Source organism: Nelusetta ayraudi, unplaced genomic scaffold, assembly GCF_046127955.1.
Source record: "Nelusetta ayraudi isolate G7.1 ecotype Tasmania unplaced genomic scaffold, CSIRO-AGI_Nayr_v1 ptg000013l, whole genome shotgun sequence".
NCBI classification, from domain to species: domain Eukaryota; kingdom Metazoa; phylum Chordata; class Actinopteri; order Tetraodontiformes; family Monacanthidae; genus Nelusetta; species Nelusetta ayraudi.
In genome coordinates this window covers 3724555-3747848 of record NW_027466063.1, presented here as the reverse complement: position 1 = coordinate 3747848, position 23294 = coordinate 3724555, and the positions used below count along the sequence as shown (strand labels likewise).

Sequence of the window (23294 nt, the reverse complement as noted above, 5' to 3'; positions counted from 1 at the left end):
CAAAAACAGTCTGCCGTTAGTGGAGAGTTGCACCAGTTTTGATTTTTATGCTCCTGTCACAGAATCATTCAGACCAGATGACAGGAAGAAAAAAAAAATCCAGAACAAAAGTAACAAAGTCTTGCATTTCTGTTATTGTTTTAAAGAGTAGAAGCAGCATTTTGGAATCACATTCATATCTAAAAACCCACAACAGCTGTGACAAACCAAAAAAGGCCATTTAATATTGATATGTCCTTATAAGCAAAGCACAATAAATCATTTTAATCACTGTTTCAATATCACAGCACATATGTTTTGTCTTTAATGACACTACAGGACTGCTAACAAATTACTATTTATCTCTGTGTTTTTTTTCTATTGTTTCACAGTATTTTCCAGCTCTGACCTGCATCTCATGTAACCATAGATGACATACCAGGCTGGTTTTCTTTTAGAGCTGAAAACAGTGTTATTATTTTGGTACTGAAATGCACACACCAGTGGACCTAAACTTAATTATAGATGCAATGCAATCATGGGGGCCATATTGACTTCGCAGAAAAGTCATCCAAACAAGCCATAGTCCCGCCTGAATTAATTGTGTAAGCAAGTTTGATACCTATTATCAGCTTAGCATTATTTCACCAAGGGCCCAATTGAATAGAATACGGCAAAACAGCAATTATGGCTATTTACTTACTTATTCAAGGGTATTTAAAAAGAAACGTTTAAAAGAGGAATGAAGAGAGAGCTTTGCGAAAACTTGTTGATGCTTATTTAAATCCGTCAGGCTTTCACTGTTTCACTGTTTCTATTAACTTGTTACAACGGAAGGATTAGCCATGGGATCGACATGTCGACACAGGCAATTTGACTCAAGAGTGTGCATTTTACGGGAAAAGTGTTAACGCTAAAGAAAAAAATTCAAGACTGTTTAACAAACCCACCAGACAAGATGCTCACTAGCTCGTGAGCAAGTCAGTACCACAACTTTTACGGATTTCATAATCATTAAACCTACATAGAAACCAAGTAACCCAATACCAGGCTACATCGCGGGTCATATAAAGTAATACTTAAACATTTTATCAGGGTTTAATCTTCATTTTAATTAATGTATTTATTTTTTTTTAACAGAGAAGGACCGTTTGCAGTTTACGTGAGCGACGTAGCTGGATGCTAACAAATCGCAGTGGGGTCGAGCAGGCAAACCCCAGAACGGTCCAAAAACAATAATACGGCCGCAGTTCGTCTTGACATCTTTGTCGGGACTTTCTTTCGGTTTAGATCTTAACGCTGATGCCCATTCCAGGCTCGGCTAGCAGGCTGTCAGTGTGTTAGCTTTGTGTGCTAGCCAAAGCAAACCACAGCTTAGCATAGGTCTGCTGTTTACGACGTCAGTCATGTCGTGTATGTTGTCAAGGGTAATAAAACAATGGCGAAAACCCCCGCTACCTGGCACGATTAACATCATGACCAAATATAAAAGAGACACACCTGAAAGTCGGCTAGAATCATTTCTCTGTCCATGTTGCTCTCGACGCTCTCGGAGGCCATGGCAATGACTGGCTAAAAGCAATTCTTCTTCCACTGGCTCTCGTCGCTTCTCGACTCACCGGGGGGACACTGAGTACAACTAAAACACTTTTCTATGATGTGGAGACGTGCGAGAAGTTTGTAAATTTGAAATGCTCAACTTTATGAGAATCTAGCAGCTTTACATAAACATATAAATGTGGAGTAGCGTTGCAACGTTCAGTTATCTCATATCATTATTGTCATCTCTAGTCCATGCTTTACGGCAAGACGTAAAGGGGCTCCTGCTGTTGTAAAAATTAAAAAAAAAAAAAAAAACGGCAGAAGACGCGAAGAGAATAGTAGAGTTATTTTTTTCAGTTGCTATGAGATTGTGGCCATGCCATTAGACCTAAGAAATATTGTAACCCCTGAAAATACAAAAAAATAATACCGGCATTTCTACACGAGGGTGTGGCGTGTCTAAATAGCCAATAAGATTTGCCTTTATAGATAAAAGTAACGCTGCCTTCGCTAGTGGGCCTTCATCAACGTCGTGCATACGCTAAAATACTAAGCAAATTAGCGTTTCTGCGCTTATTCAAAGACTTTATCCCTTCTGTGGCGCATGTTTCCCGAACACACTGATGCAAATAGGGAGCATTGTGATCTCACGCACACTTTTACAGCAGAACGCAACCAAAGTGGGCTCCTTACGCGAATCCCACTTGTAGATTTCTAACACACAACCCTCATCCGGACTTTTACTCGCAGGGTTGTCATCAATACTTAGCTGCAGTATTCAAATCACATTGACATCACGTATAAAACTGACCTGTGCTCAGTGAATGTATGAGGTTTCTGTCGCTAGGGGGAGACATGACCAAAGGGTAGGTGAGGAACGGATAGATAATACGTTAATGATCCTGCAGTCACTGCAGCGAGTAGTTCGACACAAGACGAGGACAGCAATGAAGTACCAAAATTGGACTCAACTGCAAAACTCCAAAATATAAAAACACCAAGCATAGAGTTGCTTACAGTGTATATACACTAGCCTATCTACCTATATGACACAATAAGACGATGATAATATATGAATGTAATACTAATAACGTTGTTGTAAAAGTATCTATCTATCTATCCATCCATCTATCTATCTAATTATTCAAAAATGGAAATAACCCATTGCAGAGGGACAATTTTATACATATCAGACTTCAGATGAAGGGGTATTTCTTAACAGTGTGACCATAAAGATACTAATGTATTGTTGTCCCATGACATTAAGACCTTACATTATTTAGGAACACACGATATTCCGACAACCAAAAACTAGTAACCTGCCCATAATAAATCACAACGCAGAGATGAGCCAAACCAATCGTCGAGTCGCTAAAACATGTTTATGCCGCTAGAGGGCAGGAAAGAGTGCATGTTGAACTGGACGTTTCTAGTGGTGACCCGGGTCCTGGAAGAACGCCGTTTGCACTTTCTTTTTGAAATTCTAATTTAAAATAGGGGTATTTCTGTACTTCGGAGACTCTCTGTCCGACACGATTGTAGCGCATTTAAACCTTTGCACGGAATAAAGGTCGATTTGACCACGACGTGTATTTTATTCGCCCTTCACCCCTTGCTGTTGCGCAGTTGGAGCATCCTGGCGTGCCAGCGTGACGGCGTATTATTTGACGTTAAACCTTTATCATCCAATCGTCGTTGCAAGAAATTTCAAACGTGTTTTCCCGGCCGACGCACGGGCAACGGCTAATGACGGTGCAGTGCGGCTCCATCTCAATACTTCTGGCACCGATTTCATTTAATTTGACGAGGCGCCGCTTCCTCCTTCCTTTCCTGCAACTGAGATAAAACAAAAATACAGTCGGACATCGGCGTAACGTTACCTCATGGCGGCCGTCACCGTTCGGTTGATTTCCCTTGAACGGCCATCAGGGGATGGACGCACGAAGCCGTCGCAAAATACTACAAAAACACACAGGAAGTAAATACGAACTACGCATCTTAAAAAGAGGTATAACCGTAATCTTGTTTTTTGATTCTTCTTTTTTTAAATCTCGCTACGATGTGATGACACACAATCGCTTGAATACGGAGACTCGTATTTTCCTAAAAAAAATTTATAGACGTTTAAAAACAAATTAGGAATATTGTTTCTCCTAGAAATGTTCAATCCAAACTTCGATTGCACAGAAGCCATTGTTTGGATTATCCAAGTGCAATTTGACATCAACCCAGGCAAAAGTAGAATTTGCAATGTGGAAAATAACTCAATGTAAAGCTGTCATGAGACAACGCAAATGTACACCGTACATACACGTATCACTCACTCCTGTATTGCAAGGGAATATCCGAATTAAAGTCCCAAATTCAAAATCCTATTTTCTGGTTAAGGATAAGGATAAGGATAAGAAGGAAGGACACGTTTGGCCATCATGTCAAATATACTGTGTCTGACCTTGGTTAATGAACTATACTTAACAGAATGACTTTAGTGGAAATACAGTTGATGGAATTAAAACAAAGGGAGTATTTTATTTTGATGGACTGCCCTTGATACTTGCCAAGTAGGACGGACCCTCTCTGTGCCCATGTATCCCTCTCCTTGCTATACCTCAGTTTTTTCTGGTCAGACTCCATTTGAGGAGCGAAGAGGAACAAAGAGATGGACATCGAAGAGCTGTGTAATGCCTGTGCCAGGGGAGACGTGGATAAAGTGATATCTTTCCAAAACATGGGTGCACACGTTAAAGGATTTAATAAGTATAACAGGACTCCTATCCAGGTGGGTAGAGATTGTTCTTTTGACAGGGTGAGAGGAGTTGTAGTGATAGGTATTTTGTAAATTATGACTTAAGTGAGTCAAAAACATTTCAGGACTATTGTAATTTTAATAGATATATCTTGTAGCAAAAAAGGCTGTTCTGTGTGGAAAATCTATATGGAAAAAAAAGTTTGTATTTTGCTTGCTACATCAGTGCATGACAGTCTTTTTTACAGCAGAAAAGACCGGATAATCATTTATCTTTAAATAAATAGTACATTTTAAGTATGTTTGTAGAAATAAATGTTATTACCGAGTGCAGTTTTTTCTTAAATGAATATGTCTTTGATCAGTTTTTTTTTTGTTATTGACTTTAGGTTACCATAAACTTTTTTGACATCGTTTTAGAGCAGAAAATAAGCAGTGATATGTTATCTATTTGTATTAATGCACATATTTGCAAAATACAAATGTTTTTTAAACTCATTATCATAAAAAGATGTTCAAATGTGGTTAATAATAATTCTGGTTAGTATTTCTGTGATAAAAGAAAGTGTATGTAATGGTTAAATTTAATATTTATATATAGGAAGGCACATGGTGCTTCTGGCTTCAGGAAGTGAGTGAGGCCTATTGGCCTGTTAATCAAAACTGCCTTTGTCTAGCTTGCATTTACTCAGAAAGTCATTTCTGGTTTTGACCATGAAAAATAGGTTAAATTTTGGCTGATGAGGCTTTTATTTATTTTTCATTGCGATAAAGGGCATGCTTTTCAGAGAGAGAAACAGATAGCATGGGAAGATACAAAATGGTGGAGAGGGAAGTGAGGGCAGTGGCCTCATGCATGAGGCACACACTTTTGTATGCACTACTCCCTGCTTTAAAACATATGCAGGAAAAACGATCATTGTAATTATTGTGTTGTGCAAATTTTATTATTGGCAACCTCTTCAGACATTGGTAAATAACGCCACATACACACATGCATTTAGAAACTGTTAAAGCTTTGTGTTAACCATACACTAATAAATACATCCAAGTGTAAGTTTACAGCATTTTTTTGTCGTGTTTTTCATTCACTTTTACATTCTTAGTGCTAGTTGTTCAAAATTCAGAGGCAAACATTTAACTTTCAGTTTCATACAAATCAGGTGAACTACATATAAAGAGTAAAGTTGGAGAATATCACGTCACGTATTGTTTTGTAATAAACAATCATGTGCCATCTTAGTTTATGATGGGCGTTCATTTGATGTTGGTTTGGTTTTTTGTTCGTTCATTTGTTGTTGTTGTTTTTTGTTTTGTTTTTAATGTACTTGACTGTAAACGCTAATTATGCACTCGAGTCACCTTGTGAAAGGTGGTAATGAAACGGACGACCAACTTCACTGACCGCCTGCCTATATACCGCCCGCTCTCCAGGTTGTTCAGACGGGGAACACGCGCCTCGTCCGCTATCTCCTCGAGGCGGGCGCGGACCCGAACGTGGCCGACCCGTCCTGCGGCCGCACCGTGTTGCACGACGCCGCGGACGCAGGCTTCGACGACACCGTGCAGGTGCTGCTGGAGTACGGCGCGGACCCGAACCTCGTTGACGCGCAAGGCAACCGGCCTCTGGACCTGGCCGCCAGAGAGGGTCACGAGAAGGTCGTCCGGGTGCTGGTCGGGGTAACTGCAGAGCCCGAGCGGGCCAACTAAGAGGGACGCGGCGCCACGCAACTCGTCTCCCACCTTCTGCATGGGCAAGGATTTCAGTCAGTTATCCCATTCTCATTTTGTCGCCTGTTTCATTTATTTTTTGTATATTTAACGGTGCATGTTAGACGCTCTGAACTTGTATACATTTTAAACCTTGCCAAACATTGGGCCAAGTCCCCTCAAGGCTATATTATTCAGGTCAGCCAAAAAGACTCCATTCTGATTTGTGAAAATTGTGCGAAAATGTGTTTGTTTTGTTTTGTATTGTATTCTTTCTTATTTAAATCAACCCGTCAAAAATGTTTGAGTCTTTTACTCTGAAATAATGTTGTTCAGAGATGACAGCCTAGTCCAGAGGTTCATGCTATTTGACTGGTGGGCCACAAAGGGTTCTGATATTTGACAGAGGGTCCAAACAGGAGCAGATGGGTGGAGCGTTTGTGTGAGCCACCTCGTCAGAAAAAAAAAAATACATATCATGGGATATGTCGAAAACGTGTTTTAATGTCGACTGAAAATGAACAAAGCGTTACAACAAAATATCTGTCTTTGAAGCTCCCACGGTGTTTAGCTCTTAAACTAAGCTATTGAAATGACTCTTTAAAAAAACAACAACTGACAAAATAATGAAATACAGCTTAACGGCCGTGGTTTGCCCACGCCTGGCCTAGACTGTGTTTCCCTGTAACAATATTTTCTTATGACGCGTGCATAACGCCTGCAGGGCAGGGTACAAACGCACATATTAATCACTCTGATAGTTTTAACAATGTAGGGTGACTTAAAATCTAAGGAGTGAATAATAAGAAACACGTATGATTATGAATATGATAACTAAAAAGTACAAGCACGGATCTGGGCATCTGCTATCACGATGGAATGCTTGACTGAAGGTAGAGTGAATGGAGTTGGGTTTTTCTTTTTTTTTCTTTTTTAAATGAGAGGGAAATTCGTGACATTCGAGTTTGTTGATATGCTCCACATAAAGCTAGGCGAAAACGAAAGTGTCAACTCACCTCACACTTCCGATTGGTGTGCAAAAACAAATACAAGCGAGACAAACAAAAAAAAACCGTACAAACACACACAATGAATATGAGCACAGTGATTGTTTTGCAGTTGAGTCCAAGTAGAGAAAATGAAAACAACAGAGCCAACATGAAAAAATAGAGACATGAAAACACAGAGCCGGAAAAACAGGATTTGTTCTGTGAGTCAACAGCACACAGCTGACTATTTGCTGAACAGCGAAGACAAGGTTATTTCCCATCAGAGTAAATGATGCCTGCACTGGCTGTCACTCCCCCCCAGAAATCACTCTGAATTGCGTTTATATTTTTCCCGCTGCCATTTTTGCAGCATTCAGTGATTGGCCGAGCGACCCTTAGGTGAAGATGAAACTCATTTTTTTTAAAAAATGAGATCTGTTGAGCAAGACGGTGGCAAAAAAGCACTGGAGTCGCAAGCGACGTGCTTTGCCAGATTTTCACACAAAAATGATTGGTAAAATCAAAACGATAAATTCCCTCTCGTCGTGAGATCATGGGTATTCATGCCCGGAAAATAAAGGCCGCAGAGGACGCGTCCTAACCGAATAACCAGCGCGCCTCAGCCGCGCGATGCGCTGTGTTTGGCTTTATGGCAAGTTTGGCACTGTCGGATGCCTTAAATATTTAAATTAGTGAATATTAAATATAACAGAGTAACAGAGGCACAGGCCTGGACATCTGCTAGTGAGAAATAATAATAATAATAATAAAGGACGGCCTTCCCCTACTTTTCGGTCAGACCTCCACCCAAACAGTCTGTTCTACGTCTCATTAGGTTTGTTTGTTAATTGGATTTATCATATAAATGTTATCGTTGTTTTAATTGCCTTAAAAGGTGCCATCTAAAGCTGAGTTCTTACTATAGAAGGTAAACGATTATTACGCAAGCGCTTGCTCTTCCGCCTTTTAAAAGTGTTTACTGTTGCTTCAGTTTTTATACTCCACACACTGAAGTGTTCTGGAAATAATTCAGCAGTTGGACGGCAGCCACTTATCTGTGCAATAATGTATAAACAAACGACATTCAAGTCACTGTCCCCAACGAGCGAAAACAAGAAACGTCTTTTGTCCGTGAACGCACGTTTTCATTCAGATGTGATTTGGGTTTGCAGCGCGTCTCTGCACAAACGAGGCCGCTGTGCTGTTAGCCACGTTGGAGAATATTGTAAAGCGTTTTGTTGGAAAAGGAAGACTCGAAAGTTAATATACTCAACAATCATATACCGATATTAATGTATCATAAAAGTTGTCTTTACTCAAAGGAACTGCCATATGTAACAACGTACAGTGCGTGTTGATAGCATATAAAACAGGCCTACTCAAAAACCTCTCTCCTCAGCTTGAACTCACATGATCTTACTCGTCGCCGTCATTGAAACACATCGTTGCAACTGCTGACACGATTTCATGTTTAATATTGTGTGTCTGGCATCTAGCGCAGAAAGCAATACACAACTATTAATTTAGATTGTTCAATAGACAGCAGTAACAAAGTTTTATCATTTATCAGAAGATATATTAGCTCTATAACCGGGCAGCCACACGCCTCTGCTCTGACTTTACGCTCTATCTGCTTGAACGTAAATCTTACTGACAATAAAAGCATTTCGAAATACGTATTGTTTTTTTTATGGGAGTGGGGGCTGCTAAAAATATTGTTTAACCAACTTTCAAATTTGTACCACGCGACAAAATACAATTGCGTCTGTGGAAACAGGCAAAGTGACAGACTAATGAGAACACGGAGTGGTGCATATGCTGTCCAAGTCGAGTCTGTTTAATTCTCACATATTCAAAATATATCAATAACCTTCAAATGTAACATTCTCATCCGTTTCAAATAAGTGGTATACAGGTCTATCAATTACACTCATCCAATCACAAATCAATTCAACAAAATACATCATTTACCATCTGACTGTACAGTATCACATTACATACTATTAAAAAATAGCACAAATACCAGGTAACTTTATTGGCGACAATGCAGTTTGCGTCTGCTGTTAATTGGTGCAATACACACTTAAGCCACAAGAGGGCCAACGGAGGAATATTAACATTTTCATCAGCACACATGTTCCGTAACATCTTTCAACTTTTATACAATTAACATTATTCAAATCAAACCATGTGCAACATATCCACTACATGTGTTTACTGATTGTGGACGAGAGGCTGCGTGTGAGAGTAGTGGTTATGAGCAAGGTAGAGCTCACTCAACTGCCTGCAAGACAAAAGCAGGGACACCAAGCGCATCCTAATAACGGGTAGTGCCACCCTTGGCAGCAATAATTGAAATCAAGCGTTCGCAATAATTGGTGATGAGTCTTTCACATCGCTGTGGAGGAATTTTAGCCCACTCTTCTTTGCAGAATTGCTTCAACTCCGCCATATTGGAGGGTTTTCTAGCATCAACTGCCCGTTTAAGGTCACACCAAAGCATCTTAATTGGATTTAAAATCCAGACTTTGACTTGGCCACTCCAAAACCTTTTTTTTTTTTTTTTTTTTTTTTTTTTTTGTTTGCCATTCAGAGGTGGACTTGCTGGTGTGTTTCAGATCATTGTCCTGCTGCATGATCCAAGCGCGCTTGAGTTTGATGGCACAAACTGATGGCTGGACATTCTCCTTCAGGATTTTCTGGTGGACAGCAGAATTCATTGTTCCATCAATCACAGGAAGTTGTCCTGGTCCTGAGGCAGCAAAGCAGCCCCAGACCATCACACTGCCACCACCATGCTTCACTGTTGGCATTATGTTCTTTTTATCAAATGTTGTGCCATTTTTACGGCAGATGTAACGGGCCGCACACCTTCCAAAAAGTTCAATTTTTGACTCATCATTCCACATAATGTTTTTCCAAAAGTCTTGAGGATCATCAAGATGTCTTTGGCAAATGTGAGACAAGACTTTGTGTTCTTTTTTGACAGCAGTGGTTTTTGCCAGGGAACTCTCCCATGGATGCCTTTTTTGGCCAGTGTCTTTCTTATGGTAGAGTCGTGAACACTGACCTGAACTGAGGTCAGAGAGGCCTGCAGTTCTTTGGATGTTGCTCTAGGTTCTTTTGTGACCTCCTGGATGAGTCATCGTTGCACTCTTGGAGTAATTTTAGTTGGTCGACCACTCCTGGGAATGTTTGCCACTGTTCCCAGTTTTCTCCATTTGTGGATAATGGCTCTGATACTGGTTCGCTGTAGCCCCAGAGCCTTGGAAATGGCTTTGTAACCTTTTCCAGACTGATAGCTTTCAATCACTTTTTTTTTCTAATTTTTTTCTTGAATTTCTTTGGATCATGGCATGATGAGCTTGTTTCTTGAGATCTTGTGGCCTCCTTCACTTTGTCTGACAGATTCTATTTAAGTGGTTTCTTGATTCAACAAATGTGGTGGTAATCACGTTTGGGTGTGGCCTGTGAAATTGAACTCAGCTTTCCCAAAACTGTGGTTAGTCACAGTTACTTTGTGATTTAACAAAGGGGGGGAATTACTTTTTCACATAGAGCCAGATAGGTTTGTAATTTTTTGCCCCCTTGGTAAATTAAATCATCATTTAAAAACTGCATTTTATATTTCCTTGGGTTGTCTCTGTGTGATATTAAAATTGCTTTGATGAACTGAAACCTTTGTGTGTGATAAATATGCAAAGAACACAGAAATCAGGAAGGGGGCAAATACTTTTTCACAGCACTGTATGTATAGGAAAGGGAGCATTTCAGTGTAAGTGAGTGTAATTCATTTTTTGCTCTCTAGTGATGCATTATGACACAGCTTGCATTACATTAATTTTTGTTTTTCTTTCCTTCACAGACTATGCATGCAGTTGAAATCCTCCTTGGCCTCCTTGGGAAACACAAGGAGCCTTCTGCTTGCTTCCCCATCTGATGCATTAACAAAATCAATCTGCTCCTATCGGCCCTCTGATGAACTGGCGACTGGTCCAGGGTGTACCCTGCCTTCGCCCTATGACAGCTGGGATAGGCTCCAGCAGACCACCGTGACCCTGAGCTCGGGAAGAAGTGGGTATGGAAAATGAATGAATGAATGAATCTGCTCCTATCATTTCTCCTGGTGCTTGCTTCTCTATTAATTGATTTTAAATCAATAAACCTTCAGCAGTTGAAAATCCTCTGCATCATTCCTTATTTACAGATTTAAGAATATTTCCATACACGGAGGGCAAAAACATCACTATGAGTTTACATGAAACTGCTCAGGGACTTCACATTTTCCTTTTCGTTGTGCACCTGAATTCTTGGCTTCCGTGCACACAGGAAATGGCAGTCTGGTATCTTCAAAGAGTCTGTTTATTTTATCTCCTCACACCCCCATCAACCTTTAATTTTCAGAAAGCGAACCTTTGCAGTGACGTAGGGGGAAGAAGGCTGCAGGAAGTTTGAGAACAGCTGTGCTGTGAGTCCTTTTCCTGGAATTCTCCTGAGGGAAAGACAATTAGAATGCAACAGCACTGAATTGCTGACTCATCCTTCCCAGATAAAGATTTTTATTTACTTATATACTGTATATTTTACTAAATGGCCCAATGACCTAGTTTGGTAACACTTTGTAAAGTCTATTAATGAGCACAATACCTAAGAGATATTCATAATCCCATAGCAATTTATAATAAGATCCATTACAAGGGGTGGATACAATGGTCTTTCTTTAATTTCTTTATGCTTGTTGATATAGGAATCTGAAGGTTTCAGATTCCTTCATAAATCACCATTATTATTGTTATTATTATTCCATAATTTCCAATGTATAAACAGTTTTACTTCGCTCCAAACGAACCTCAAGTAACAAAGTCAAGCTATCTGACACCCAGTGACTCACTGAGGTGAGTCACTGGATGTCTCTCATGTAGCACACCCCCACCACCAATCTCACCCAGTTCATACAGAGATACGAGAACGCCATCTACTGTATCAAGGAGTCTTTCTGCAGGGGGAGGAGAGTGTAGACGACCTACAAGACGGTGATGTTAGAAAAATCAAAGCTCACAACACAACACAGGCAATTTGATTTATTAGTACTGTAGCCATTCAGAGACAATTTTCTCGACATGTGTTGCAATTCTATTAGATTTTTTTGAAGATACAACATGAGTTAACAAGTGCTTGGCAGCAGCACTGATGGTCTAAATTCTCCAAATATCCTCACACTCTGCTCAACGTTTTACCTGCTGCTTTCAGCCCTAATTCTTGCGCCCCCTAAGGCCATGAGGCTCCACTTGCACGGATGGAGAACAAGGTACAACATAAAGCATTTGTGCAATAACTAAAGTGCCAACAAACCTCACAGCTCATTTTTGTCAAAAACACACACGCACAAGGCAAAAAAGAATGTACAAACACGCACAACCGAGTATGCGCACATGAACCAGCATTAATCAAGGCATATTTGTCAGTCTAGGTGTGTTATGTCTGTGTCGTCATCAACAGGTCTGAAAGGGGGAGGACAACACAGCTGAGCCATTGTATCCCCTTGTGCTTCTCATAGTGAACTAGTTGATGCGAACATATGGTGATTGTTTTACAACTGAGGCCTCGGTCAGAGGCTCAGAGAGTCTTAAAATGAACAACCAAATACAAATGTATTCTTCAACATCAAGGGCTTGTCCAGAAGACAGCTGAATGCAGACCTGTGACCTTCTGAGTGTCACTGTGGGATGGTGGGTGGGTGGGTGGGGGGTGTTTATATATATATATATATACATATATATGTTATAACGCCACACCCCTAAGTGGCACCCATTTAGTATTTACTATCCAGTTTCTTGTGTAAAGGCTGGCTGTAACAACAGTCAGAAGTGCCACACAGTGTTGACATAATGCTGTCGCTACTGTTGTCACTATGGACATTTTTTGAGTTGCCAATCAGGAATCAGGATTTGAAGCTGTGACCTTCTTGGCGGGAGACGACAGTGCAAAACATATACCCTCTTACCTTTTAAAAAAAATATATAAAATTCTATACTGGGAGGAGGTCAATATCATACGAAAAGTCAAGTCAAGACCAAATTCCAGTGCTGAAGGCAGCAGGCAGTGGAGATCAGGAAACAGGCTCAAAGGTCAGTAAACTGGGACGAGGGGATGTACGTGCAATCAAGGGGGGGCACAGCCAAACCTGCATACATACAAACCTGCAACTGGCAGCGGCAAATAACAACAGCATCACATCAAAGTTGTGGAACTTCTGATAACGACTGTAAACAGTTGGCAGTTGAGACAGGTAGTAAAAAAAAGAAAAAGAAAAGATAACAGAACACAGCCTTTGCACATGAAATTACAAGAAATTATGAAGGAAACACTTCATATATTCTCCGGACTGCCGCTCTCTGGTGTTTGCTGATCCTGCTTTAACTGTATTATTTGTTGTGATAGCGAACAAATGGAAGCAGAGTTTAATGAAAGCAGCGTTGCTCATGTTTTTATTTGTGTTCGCGGCCTTGTCCAAATATGACTGTACACGATTGCAACAGGAATAAGGGCACCGCGTTTGGGCTGATTCAGTGTTTGTGTTGCACGGCACCAGTAAGTTAATAATTTTGTCAACTCCTGGTCCACAGAGGAAATGGCTTTCATTGCTAACCTGTGCAACAGTAGTGGAACTGCAAAAAATGTCTCGCTTTGAAAGATTCACTGGATGCATATGGTCAACTGTCGTCACAAAGTGTCATAGGCCAGTGCAAATATCTCCTTTATAGCCACTGTTTGTCATCTGCTGTGCTTAGTTCATTATAAAGGGTTTCAGTGTCCACAGGGCAGCTAGCTCTCTGTCACATCAGTGGCCAAAGCATGGTAATTCCAGTAAACACTGGTTCAGCAGAGCCTTTGAGCCGATAAAACGCAGCGACGTGACTCACTTTTCCCCTCTGGAAGCTCTCCCGCTGCTGGCAGCAACCTGGGGCCAGTCAAAAGTTCCTCCTTCACTTGTAATGTTCTGCAGTTTTTCGCAGGGGGCAAAGGGGCAACTGCAGCAGGTGTCCATGCTGAGATCATCTACAGGGCGTTAACAGTAATTAGGCTTCAGCAGTCTGGTCTGTTTCCTGATAACAGTGGTAATGTCCTTTCCATATCAAGGTCAGGGATGAGATGAAGGAAGCATTAAAAATTCCTAACATACGTCTCTTAATTATACCAGCTAACTGGTGCGCCGTCTGCGGATTACTCTTTACACTCCTGCACCTTCATCCCACCCGGCTCCCCCTGTCCTTCACGCCCACACACTGTTTCTTCCTCCCATCCTGTCCAGCAGGCAAGCAGAAGAACATGCACGGCGTCCATCCACACACACAAAGTTCATTTTACATCTTGTACATCCTCACTGATTTAACAGTAATGCATTACTAATCCAGGATACAGGTTAACGAGTTGGAAGTGTACATCGGTTAGTGTGCATATCGTCTGTGTGTGTGTGTGTGTGTGTGTGTGTGTGTGTCTTCAGTCTAGTCTACAGTTCGATAGTTTTGTCTGCATGTCAGTTGGTCTCGTAGGAAGAGAGCAGGGCAGCATCGACGGGCTCCATGCACGAGGGGCAGGTGAAGGATCTCATCAGCCAGTCGTCTATACAGTCCATGTGGTAGGTGTGCATGCAGGGCAGGAACCGGATGGGGTCCCCGTACACAAAGTCCATCATACAGATGACGCACCTGTGAGTGTGTAAAAACAAACAATGACATGAACAAACATTTTTACCTGTCTTTTACGCTGGTAAACAAACGTTTCACACACTGCGTGTGTGTGAAGTCTTCACAGGGTTGGATTAGAGTCATCAGGTACATTGTTTAAGACATTGTTTAGAAGTCACAGCGACACACTTGCGTCCACTTATTGTGACACAGAATATTTTTGCGCAACTGATTTCTCTTTATAGGGACTAAAGGCCAGATCCACAAAGAATGGAGCGCAGTGCTAAATTGCGGTGCGTTTTGAGGCGACTCTGTGGCCGTAATCCCCGCCGCCTTCGCATCGTAACCACAAAGGTTTTTGCGCAAATGATCTGCAGGTGCAAAAACGCACCTGATGATAATATGACCACCCACGATAATTACTCACTCTCTGATTTTCTTTTCTGAGCCATCCCGCCCTGGATCATACATGCCCTTGGGAAGGTGCTGGATGAGTCCTATGCGCTGGGCAATGCGGACCTGTTCCTCCTCAGTCAGCTGAGTAGCCAGACGGGTTTGGCTAGGTGTTGGGTGATAGACAGGTATGTGGATTTGCTCCTGCACAGAAAGGGGAAAAACAATTACTATGACTCAAGTAACGGTTTGGAGAGAAAAAAAATTTTGGAGTGAAAAAAAATTGTGCATTGTTTGCAAGTTCCAGAGAGTTAAACAGGAAGAGATGGTCATGACTAATTCGTCATTTTAGCCAAGGCGCTGTCAAAATACATGCGTGTGAATTTTGTCACCCATGTTTTACCAAGTGATAGCTTGAGTCAAACCATTCACTGTAGCAGGAGTTGCCCCAAATGATCCCCACTACAAACTTATGCCAGTGCTATATAAGATAAACAACAATGGATCCAAGACTGAACCCTGAGGCACTCCACATGTGACCTTCAAAATTTTTTAATTTGCCTTATTGATATGGAGATATTGATATCTTTTTAGTAAGTGTTGTGGATATTTTGCATATCCATTTGGTGAGCGAAGAGGCAGTCTGAACACTGGCTGATGAACAAGAAGATTTTAATAAAGTCTTGCAAGATGAAGACAAGTCAAAATACCCACAGCAGTGCTCTACAGAACTTCTCAAAGAATGCATGGTGTACATAGAATCTATAACACGGAATAATCTTAAGAGTATAATGAGAAGTCCTTCCTCCTGGGCACCTTCCCGAGTGGTGTGATGAAGAGATAGGAAGAAAACATTGCTAACAGGAAGATAAAGGCTAAGTGTATCTGCTCTAACCCCAAGAAACTGTAAATCAGGAGGTCCTTTTGGTCGGCTTGACGTACAGTAGGTCAGATACTGCCTGTCTGCACATATGGATAACATAATCCAGGCACAATTCATGGACGACTAAGGACTCGGCTTGTGTTACACATCAGTGGGATTTTTTCCACTAAATAAGTCGCTGGTTAATCAATAATATGCCAATTCCCAAATTATATAATTAGTTAGTAGTGTAGTTGGAAATAAGGTGTGGTCTGTCAAGTCAAATGCTTTTTGCAAATTATCTTCGTCAAAAGTGAGGCGAGTTTTTATGTTCTTTTTTGCCTTAGAACTCTCCCATAAATGCCATTTTGCCTGGTCTGATTGCACAGCCATGACTACTGACATTAACTGAGGTAAGACAGGTCTGCAGTTCTTTTAGGTTCTTTTGTGACCTGTTGTAGAGTGGTGTGGTAGTAGTAATACAATTACTACTAATGGTAGTGTAGTAATACTTAAATCACTGTTGAATCACTACTGTTTTATATTTTCTCCCATTCTGAATAATGACTTTCACTATGGTTGGCAGTCCTCCGTTAGAAATGACTTTGTAATTTTCTCCAGATTGATAGATGTCATTTACTTTGTTTCACATTTGATCTGGATTTTTTTGGATTGTAACATGTTGTCTTGTTTTTATTTGACTTTTCATCACTTTGTCTAATATTTATACATATTTGATCTTATGAGAGCATGTCACTGAGTTCGATGTCCAGGCAGTAGATGGTGGTGTTTCCTCATGTCTTCCTTCAAAAAGTCTTCTCTTGCAAATTGAAACTTCACTTGAAGTTTACAATACTATGAGCAATAAAGGTACAACAGCTTAACTTTATCATAAATGTATATAACTATATAACTGAGCACTCACAAAAACAAGCAGCAAAAATATCCAACAGGTCTCTACTGCTGGTAATTAAACAAAAAACAAATAAGACCTTCATGGAACATGCCAGGGCAAGAGGATATGAATATGTGACTAAAGCATTTTGGGACACGGTTGTCTCGCCCCCAGACAGCTGGGATAGAGAGAAGCATTGACAGAAGTTGGACAGTACTGAAGGGAAACTGGGGTACTGTGCAGGCACTGAGTCAGAGAAAAGAATTTCAGAGACAACTCAGCATTAATTTTGACTGCTTTATTGATGGCCCTCCTTTCACACAAACAAGTGGCCACATCCAGGCAGCGGGAATACAAAGCCACAGACAGGGGCCCTCAGCGGCTGAACTCTCTAATCCTGCCGTGGTCAGCTGTAATTGATGCCACATGTTTCCCTCTCTGCATGGGCAGTGGGCCAGCTGGCCTTTGACTACAGCTCAATGGTAGAGCCGACCCAAGGCCATAGTGAACAAATACCCTGGTCCAGTCCTGTAACCTTTCAGGCCAAAATAAAAGACCTTAGCCCTAACACAATATTGTGTTAACAGAGGTGTAGCTTCATACAGTCTGCCTGCTCTAAGCTCAGCTCCCCTGTGGTGTTGTATATTGTAATACTGGCTGAAAAAGTGGTGACAAAGGTGGGAGACTACACACAATCTGGACACCAAAGGAACCTAAGAACCGCAAAGGAAACTCACTGATGGCCGTCACCTTGGCGTCAACGGAGCTCAATTGACCTTGACCCATAATTTTGCCAAGATTTGTGAAAGTCACTGTGGCTTTTGCAAACTTTCACTTCTCCTCAGAGAAATGATAAAAACAAAAAAAAAACAAACCACTGAGATACTGAGGGAAAGTCACCCAAAACAAATCAGAACGTTTATGGGCACTCAAAATAAGACATCTAAATTTGGAAGAGTTTCAGAATTCTTTTTACAACCTCAAAGAACTGAATCACCACAGCCTCCTCCACCGCTAAGGATCAGTCTCCAGTACCAAGTCTTGGTTTTGACTGAAAATGGCATCACTGATTTTGGGATTTTAATTGCCAGCTGATTGTCACTGCCCTGGATTGACACAAAAACCTTGAGAAACAAAAACAGAATCGTTAAAGAATACGTTTCCGACTTGGCTGAAATGAATTGAAGGTATTGAACATCCACACTTCGAGAATCTACACTCTTTCCAGTGCCCCTTACAACTTGTCATGAAGATTCACCTGTGGTGACTCAGACCAATAAATCTTTGCAGGATGCTCCACGAGCTTGCTGAAAGTATTCAAAGGTTGCAGCAGACGTGGCTTAACCTGCCTAACCTTTCCTAAACTGCTCCCATCCTCACCAGGCAGCACTTTCCTTGCCAAACAAATGGATTCATAAGGCAAGAAAAGCAGAAATAAAACATCAGAAAACACAAAAAAGCAGCTAACGAGAGAACTAACGAGGTGGGCCGAACGCTAAATTTTTTTGGCATGACTGATTCCGAAGATCATTCTTTAACTTCAACAGGTTCCCACAGCAGTGAGTCAGCACTTATTTCACTGCTGCTTGTACAAATGTGCCAACACCACTCTGCAAGCCTGACTCAATACTCTAGAGGAGCCCCTTGTGGCAGAGTAGAGGAGCTTCATGAAAACGTGTATTGTATGATGTAATGATTGGACGATTTTTCCAACAACCCTTCCAAACCAATCAATTTCTGTATCAAGGTTGTTATTCAATGTTGCTCAAATGTAGTGGAATATTTTGTGTATGCTGGACATAAACATTGTACTGACAAAATATATATAACCTTAACCTACATTTTCAATTCACCCAGCCCTTCCGTCATGGTTACTGTTGGTCTGTCAAGCAAGCTTTCACTTCCACTTCATTCATATTGCATGCTGATGTGCATTTTTGGTGAAAGGTACTGCATATAACTGACAGTCAACCGGCAATAATAGCCAGACACGGGAGCTAGCTGTCTGTTACGCCAGTCAGTGCATCCCCAAATTTATAAGAGCATAACACTTACAAAAGTGAATGGAAGAATTAGCCCAAACCCACCACTGCCAGTACAACATACTGTACACTTTCAGACTGATCAATCAAAGAGGATACACAGTCTGACAGTTCTCCAAGTTCTAAGTTCTCTTCAGTTTTAAGTTTCAAAAAGGTCACTGGGGTTCATTTATCACACATCACCTTTCTTCACTTGTTTGCTGTAATTTCCTTGTTTTGATCTTAGTGTTGGGATTTACGGCATTACGTTATCCCATGACAAAGACACCTCAGTGTGTTTGGTTCTAACACAGCAACACATTTGCCAAGGCATTTTTGTGGTCACCAGGGCATCAGAGTTCCATGACTGGGCCTGAAAAAAGGAGTCCTTTGTCAGTAGTTGGCATGAGCTGGTTAACACATGGCATGAAATGTCACAGTTTCACTACGAAAATGAGAAATAAAGTAAAGCAAGTGAAGTCAGAAATGTCTCAAGAGTATCACAACCTTTTCCCACTCCCCTCCGAGTTGTTGGTGTAAGCAGTCGATGTGCGAAACTCTGAAAAAAGGCTGTTTGTTGGGAGTGAACCCTCAAAACCAAGTCAATGTCAGCTGGGTTGGAATACTTTGTGTACCGAACGAGTACAGATGGCCACGGCTTGGAGGGAGGAGGGTTAGCCAACACGCTAAACATCAGTTGAAAGGAGGAAATACCTCAAAATATATTGACACATCAACAGGAGCAACAGTCATCACTCTTTGCCAAGGTTGAGGTAAAGCCAACACTGTCTTGAAATGAATAATTTGCACCACCAAATGTCCAATACGTAGGTTTAAAAAAGTTAACATAACCTACCCCTAAACTCCTGTGAAACGTAAGGACAGCAAAACAAACTGAGAGACCTGAAAACTGAGAGCTTCCTCACAAGCAAACAGCGTGTGTTGCATACTACACTGTTGCTCATTCGTACGCTGGCTGCTTTGACCTTAATAACAGACTGTTGTATGCCAGACATGACATACTTTGAGTTGGCAATACATAATAATTACTACTGTTCTTAACACTGTACAGTACACCTTTACCAAAAACTGTTATTTATTTCCCACGACATGGATTTTATACACCTCAAGACCGCAGCTGATGGTTGGAAAGTAATACAGGCAACTCTGAAGATGTTTCCAGGAGACTCCCTGCATCGCTTGTCTACAGATTCCAATCTATGTTGGGCAGTTCGGAAAAGTGTTAAAAACTAAAAAAAAAAACTGAACACGATGGACAAAATTTTTCAACGTTTATTATTTAGTTTAGAGGTTTTCTGGTTCTACAAGTACCAGTGACCTTGTCCAGACTACCAGCTAAGCTATTGGCCACTTCCCATTATAAGTAGTTTAAAAAAAGAGGAAAAAAAGAAGTGTCATAGCTAAGTAAGAAGAATGGGCTATAATGTCAAGAGAAAGGTCAAATGAGTGACACATGATGAAATGTATCACTAAAAAAAAAAAAACAATATTAAAAAAAAAATAAAAAATAAAAAACTGATTCATGAAAAGAGCCGTAAACATGCGCAGCCACATTCTTTAAAAGGATATCTAAACTGGTCTGAGCACCATTTCCTCTATCCTCCCATTCTTATTCTTCTACATTCCTTTTTTTATTTCATTTTGTTCTCTTGGAGTGAGAGGGTGCATTCTGAACATAACAACGACCACATGCTGGGATGCGGTTAAGATCAATTAATAATTCAAAAGTGAATATACAAGTCTGACTGTGAGGCAGTTGCTCAGGAAATATGTCCATGTCATGGTGACAACATAAAAACATCATCAACCTCCAGGATGCCCTCACAACGATGACACTTATTTAGATCACCCATACATTTTCAGTGTCATTGTCATCTTAGAACTTCAGCATCTTTGTCCCGCTTGGTCCCCATGTCTAATAAAAAAGTGTCCTAAAAACGTAGAGAAAGTCAGTTACTCTTTACTTCTTATGTATATGTAGAGTGGTTAAAAGAAGGTTTTCCACTAGGGATGTTAACAATTAATCGACTACCGATTAATTGTTGATTAAGAATTTAATCGATTAAATTAAATTAGTTGCAATTAATTAACAAAAAATGTATACATGTTTTTTGTTAAATGCCGTGGTGTATACCTGTATACCTAGAACAAGTTACTTTTAAACAATTTTTTTATTAAAAAAAAAAAAAAAAGTTGAAATGTGAACCATTTGAAGTCGACCTAAAGTCAGAGGATAAATGTTTAGGGTGTTTTACTGTTCTCTAATGTAAAAATGGGTCACATTGAACCCTCAACATCATTTAACGGTTAAAGAATGTGTTCCTTACACATTTTTCATTGTGAAATTTAGGTTCTCATGAAAAACCGCCGTTTATCAGTTAATCGTTAATCGATCGATAAGGTCAATCAACTAACGATTAATGAATTAATCGATAAAATGCATCCCAAGATTCCACTTATTTAGTCCTCATATTCAAAAAGGCAGCCCTTTTCAGTGAGCGCTCTCATTGTGTACTGACCCTAAACACTTCCAGACTGACACGCTTATCCCAAATCTACAGGTAAGGCTGAGCTTAACCCAGTAACAGGCATGCTCGCTGCCAATGCCTTACATAAGGAATTCCAGCCACGAGCCTTTTAATGCAGAAAAATAACAGAGCATGAAAAGGGTAACTGAAGTGAAGATCACTGGCGGAACCAGCTCTCTTCGTACAAAATCCAGTTAAGGAAATAAAGTCATAGACCAACACTGCATTTAAAGAAAAAACCCAGAAGATTATGACAGATAAGTGGCAGTGAGGAGTGTGCTTAATTAAATTACAGTTCAAACTGTTAAAGTGAGCTAAGAGGCAGATGATGGTGTCTCTCTATAATTACACAAGTTAGGAGCCAACACTGACATTGCTCAATGTGTCTGCAAATAAAAACTGCATGTTATTATGTTGTGTTGCTGTCAGATCAGTAAAAGAGAAGTCACAACAGTGACTTCAGAGTATTTCTGACTCTCTGCTGGACTTTGCACACAATAGGCTTCTCACGGTCTTTACCAATGAAAACAGACTGCATCATAACAACCTGGCCAGCCTCAAGTTAACCCTCTTCTAAAGGCAACATGCTCAAAAATGCAGAGAAGTGTGCCGGGATCTTTCATCAAACTTTGGTACGAGGCACAAATTACTCAAAGAGGTTGGAATTCAAACTTTGAGAAGGGGACACAACAGACTCAACTGCGCTGGCATCACCAGACAACATACCAGCTTTAATCAGATCCAGCTGATGCTTCTCATACTCTGACTGCCTTAATCTTTCTTGTTCAACGCTCAATTTATCCGCCCTCCATTTGCAACAACAACAGCTCCTTCTGCGGCTCGGATGTTAAAGCAACAGACAGACAGACAGACGGCAGTTTTCACAATAACACCACTATTATATTACATATATTATACTCTGTGGGATGCATCCTGGTGAAAGTACTGCTGTAGACGTGCAATAATGCGAGCTGAGAGGAGAAAATATCTCAAACATATTTGCAGACAGCCATCGCTCTTTGCCAGAGCCTGGGTGAAGCTAACGTCTAGTCTTGAAATGAATAAGTTGAGTTAATGTCCGCATGCCTTGCAATGGTGAAAGAAACAGGTTAAGCTCGTTACGAATGCCAACAAATATGTAGAGCTCCTTTGAAACTGAGAGTTGGTGAGATCAATCAATATCTTAGGTGATGTCTGTGAAGTCAGATCAACAGAGGAAGGGTCACAACCTGAGTCTGGGGTAAAATGCTAGTCAGTAATGGGGACCTTGAGATGTGACAAGGTGGATTAGTGTCACAGCCACCGGGTCAGTGGGTGGGGCCAAAGGTGGCTTTGGGGATAAGTTACCAGCTGACATATCCCTCTGGGTCTTGTCGCGCTTTAATATAAAAACAACATCCGTACAAGATTGACCACAACGGCGCAAAGACGAAGTAAATTCTCACCGTTTCTGCTTAGTACACAACCATCAGTCAGTAGTGTTTGGTTGTGGGCGGGTGATCGGGTTTACCTGATAGGGGGGCGGTGGCTCCTGGTCGGGGTCAGCGCCTTCTCCATAGCTTGCCCGGTCCGACTGGGATTCGTGAAGCAGGGAGATGTCATCCGAGGTCGGAGATTTCAAACAGTTTCCCATCTCCTTCCTCTCCGGGTCCTGCTCCCTCCTCTCTTCACTGCCTCCTCTCTATCTCTCCCTGTCTGTTTGTGTATGAATGTGTATGACACCTTTTCTCGGGCGTGGTGACGTTATTTTACGGGCCACAGGAGCCGCTGGGGACGGGCTGTTTACACAGACAGCTGATGTGAGGCTCGCCCTCAGCAGCAGCAGCAGCAGCAGCAAAACATCCCCCTCGCTCAGCACTTAGCAACACAAAGGGCTAGCCTGCTAACGCTAGCTGGCGCTGGGAGGGGATATTTCCTCGG

The 23294-nt window shown here is 41.1% G+C and overlaps 3 protein-coding genes across 7 annotated transcripts in view; 1 reads left to right on the top strand and 2 right to left on the bottom strand.

The window, feature by feature from the left end:
• The window catches only part of faf1 (Fas (TNFRSF6) associated factor 1), a 53072-nt gene extending 51267 nt beyond the window's left edge, over positions 1-1805 (bottom strand). The window contains exon 1 of the mRNA XM_076022920.1: positions 1480-1805. Within this exon, the coding sequence (XP_075879035.1) occupies positions 1480-1539 (60 nt within the window). The 5' untranslated portion in view covers positions 1540-1805. The remainder of the gene's footprint in view (positions 1-1479) is intronic.
• Positions 1806-2568: 763 nt separating this feature from the next.
• On the top strand, positions 2569-11118 carry cdkn2c (cyclin-dependent kinase inhibitor 2C (p18, inhibits CDK4)). 5 transcript variants are annotated; one of them, XR_012926361.1, is made up of 4 exons: positions 2570-3529; positions 4169-4300; positions 5702-6033; positions 10832-11118. XR_012926361.1 is itself a non-coding variant. In XM_076022922.1 (3 exons), the coding sequence occupies exons 1-3, from the start codon at positions 3454-3456 to the stop codon at positions 5975-5977; spliced, it is 492 nt and encodes a 163-aa protein (XP_075879037.1). In that variant the 5' UTR covers positions 2569-3453; the 3' UTR covers positions 5978-6127. The 5 variants fall into 5 exon arrangements, 1 of the variants encoding a protein (XP_075879037.1); XR_012926360.1 differs by having other exon boundaries at positions 4149-4300; XR_012926358.1 differs by having other exon boundaries at positions 2571-3529; positions 4161-4300.
• Positions 11119-12032: 914 nt separating this feature from the next.
• On the bottom strand, positions 12033-23068 carry rnf11b (ring finger protein 11b). Its single transcript, XM_076022923.1, has 3 exons — positions 22885-23068; positions 15082-15251; positions 12033-14675 (listed from the first exon to the last, which is right to left on the bottom strand). The coding sequence occupies exons 1-3, from the start codon at positions 23005-23007 to the stop codon at positions 14504-14506; spliced, it is 465 nt and encodes a 154-aa protein (XP_075879038.1). The 5' UTR covers positions 23008-23068; the 3' UTR covers positions 12033-14503.
• Between the last annotated feature and the right edge of the window lie 226 nt (positions 23069-23294).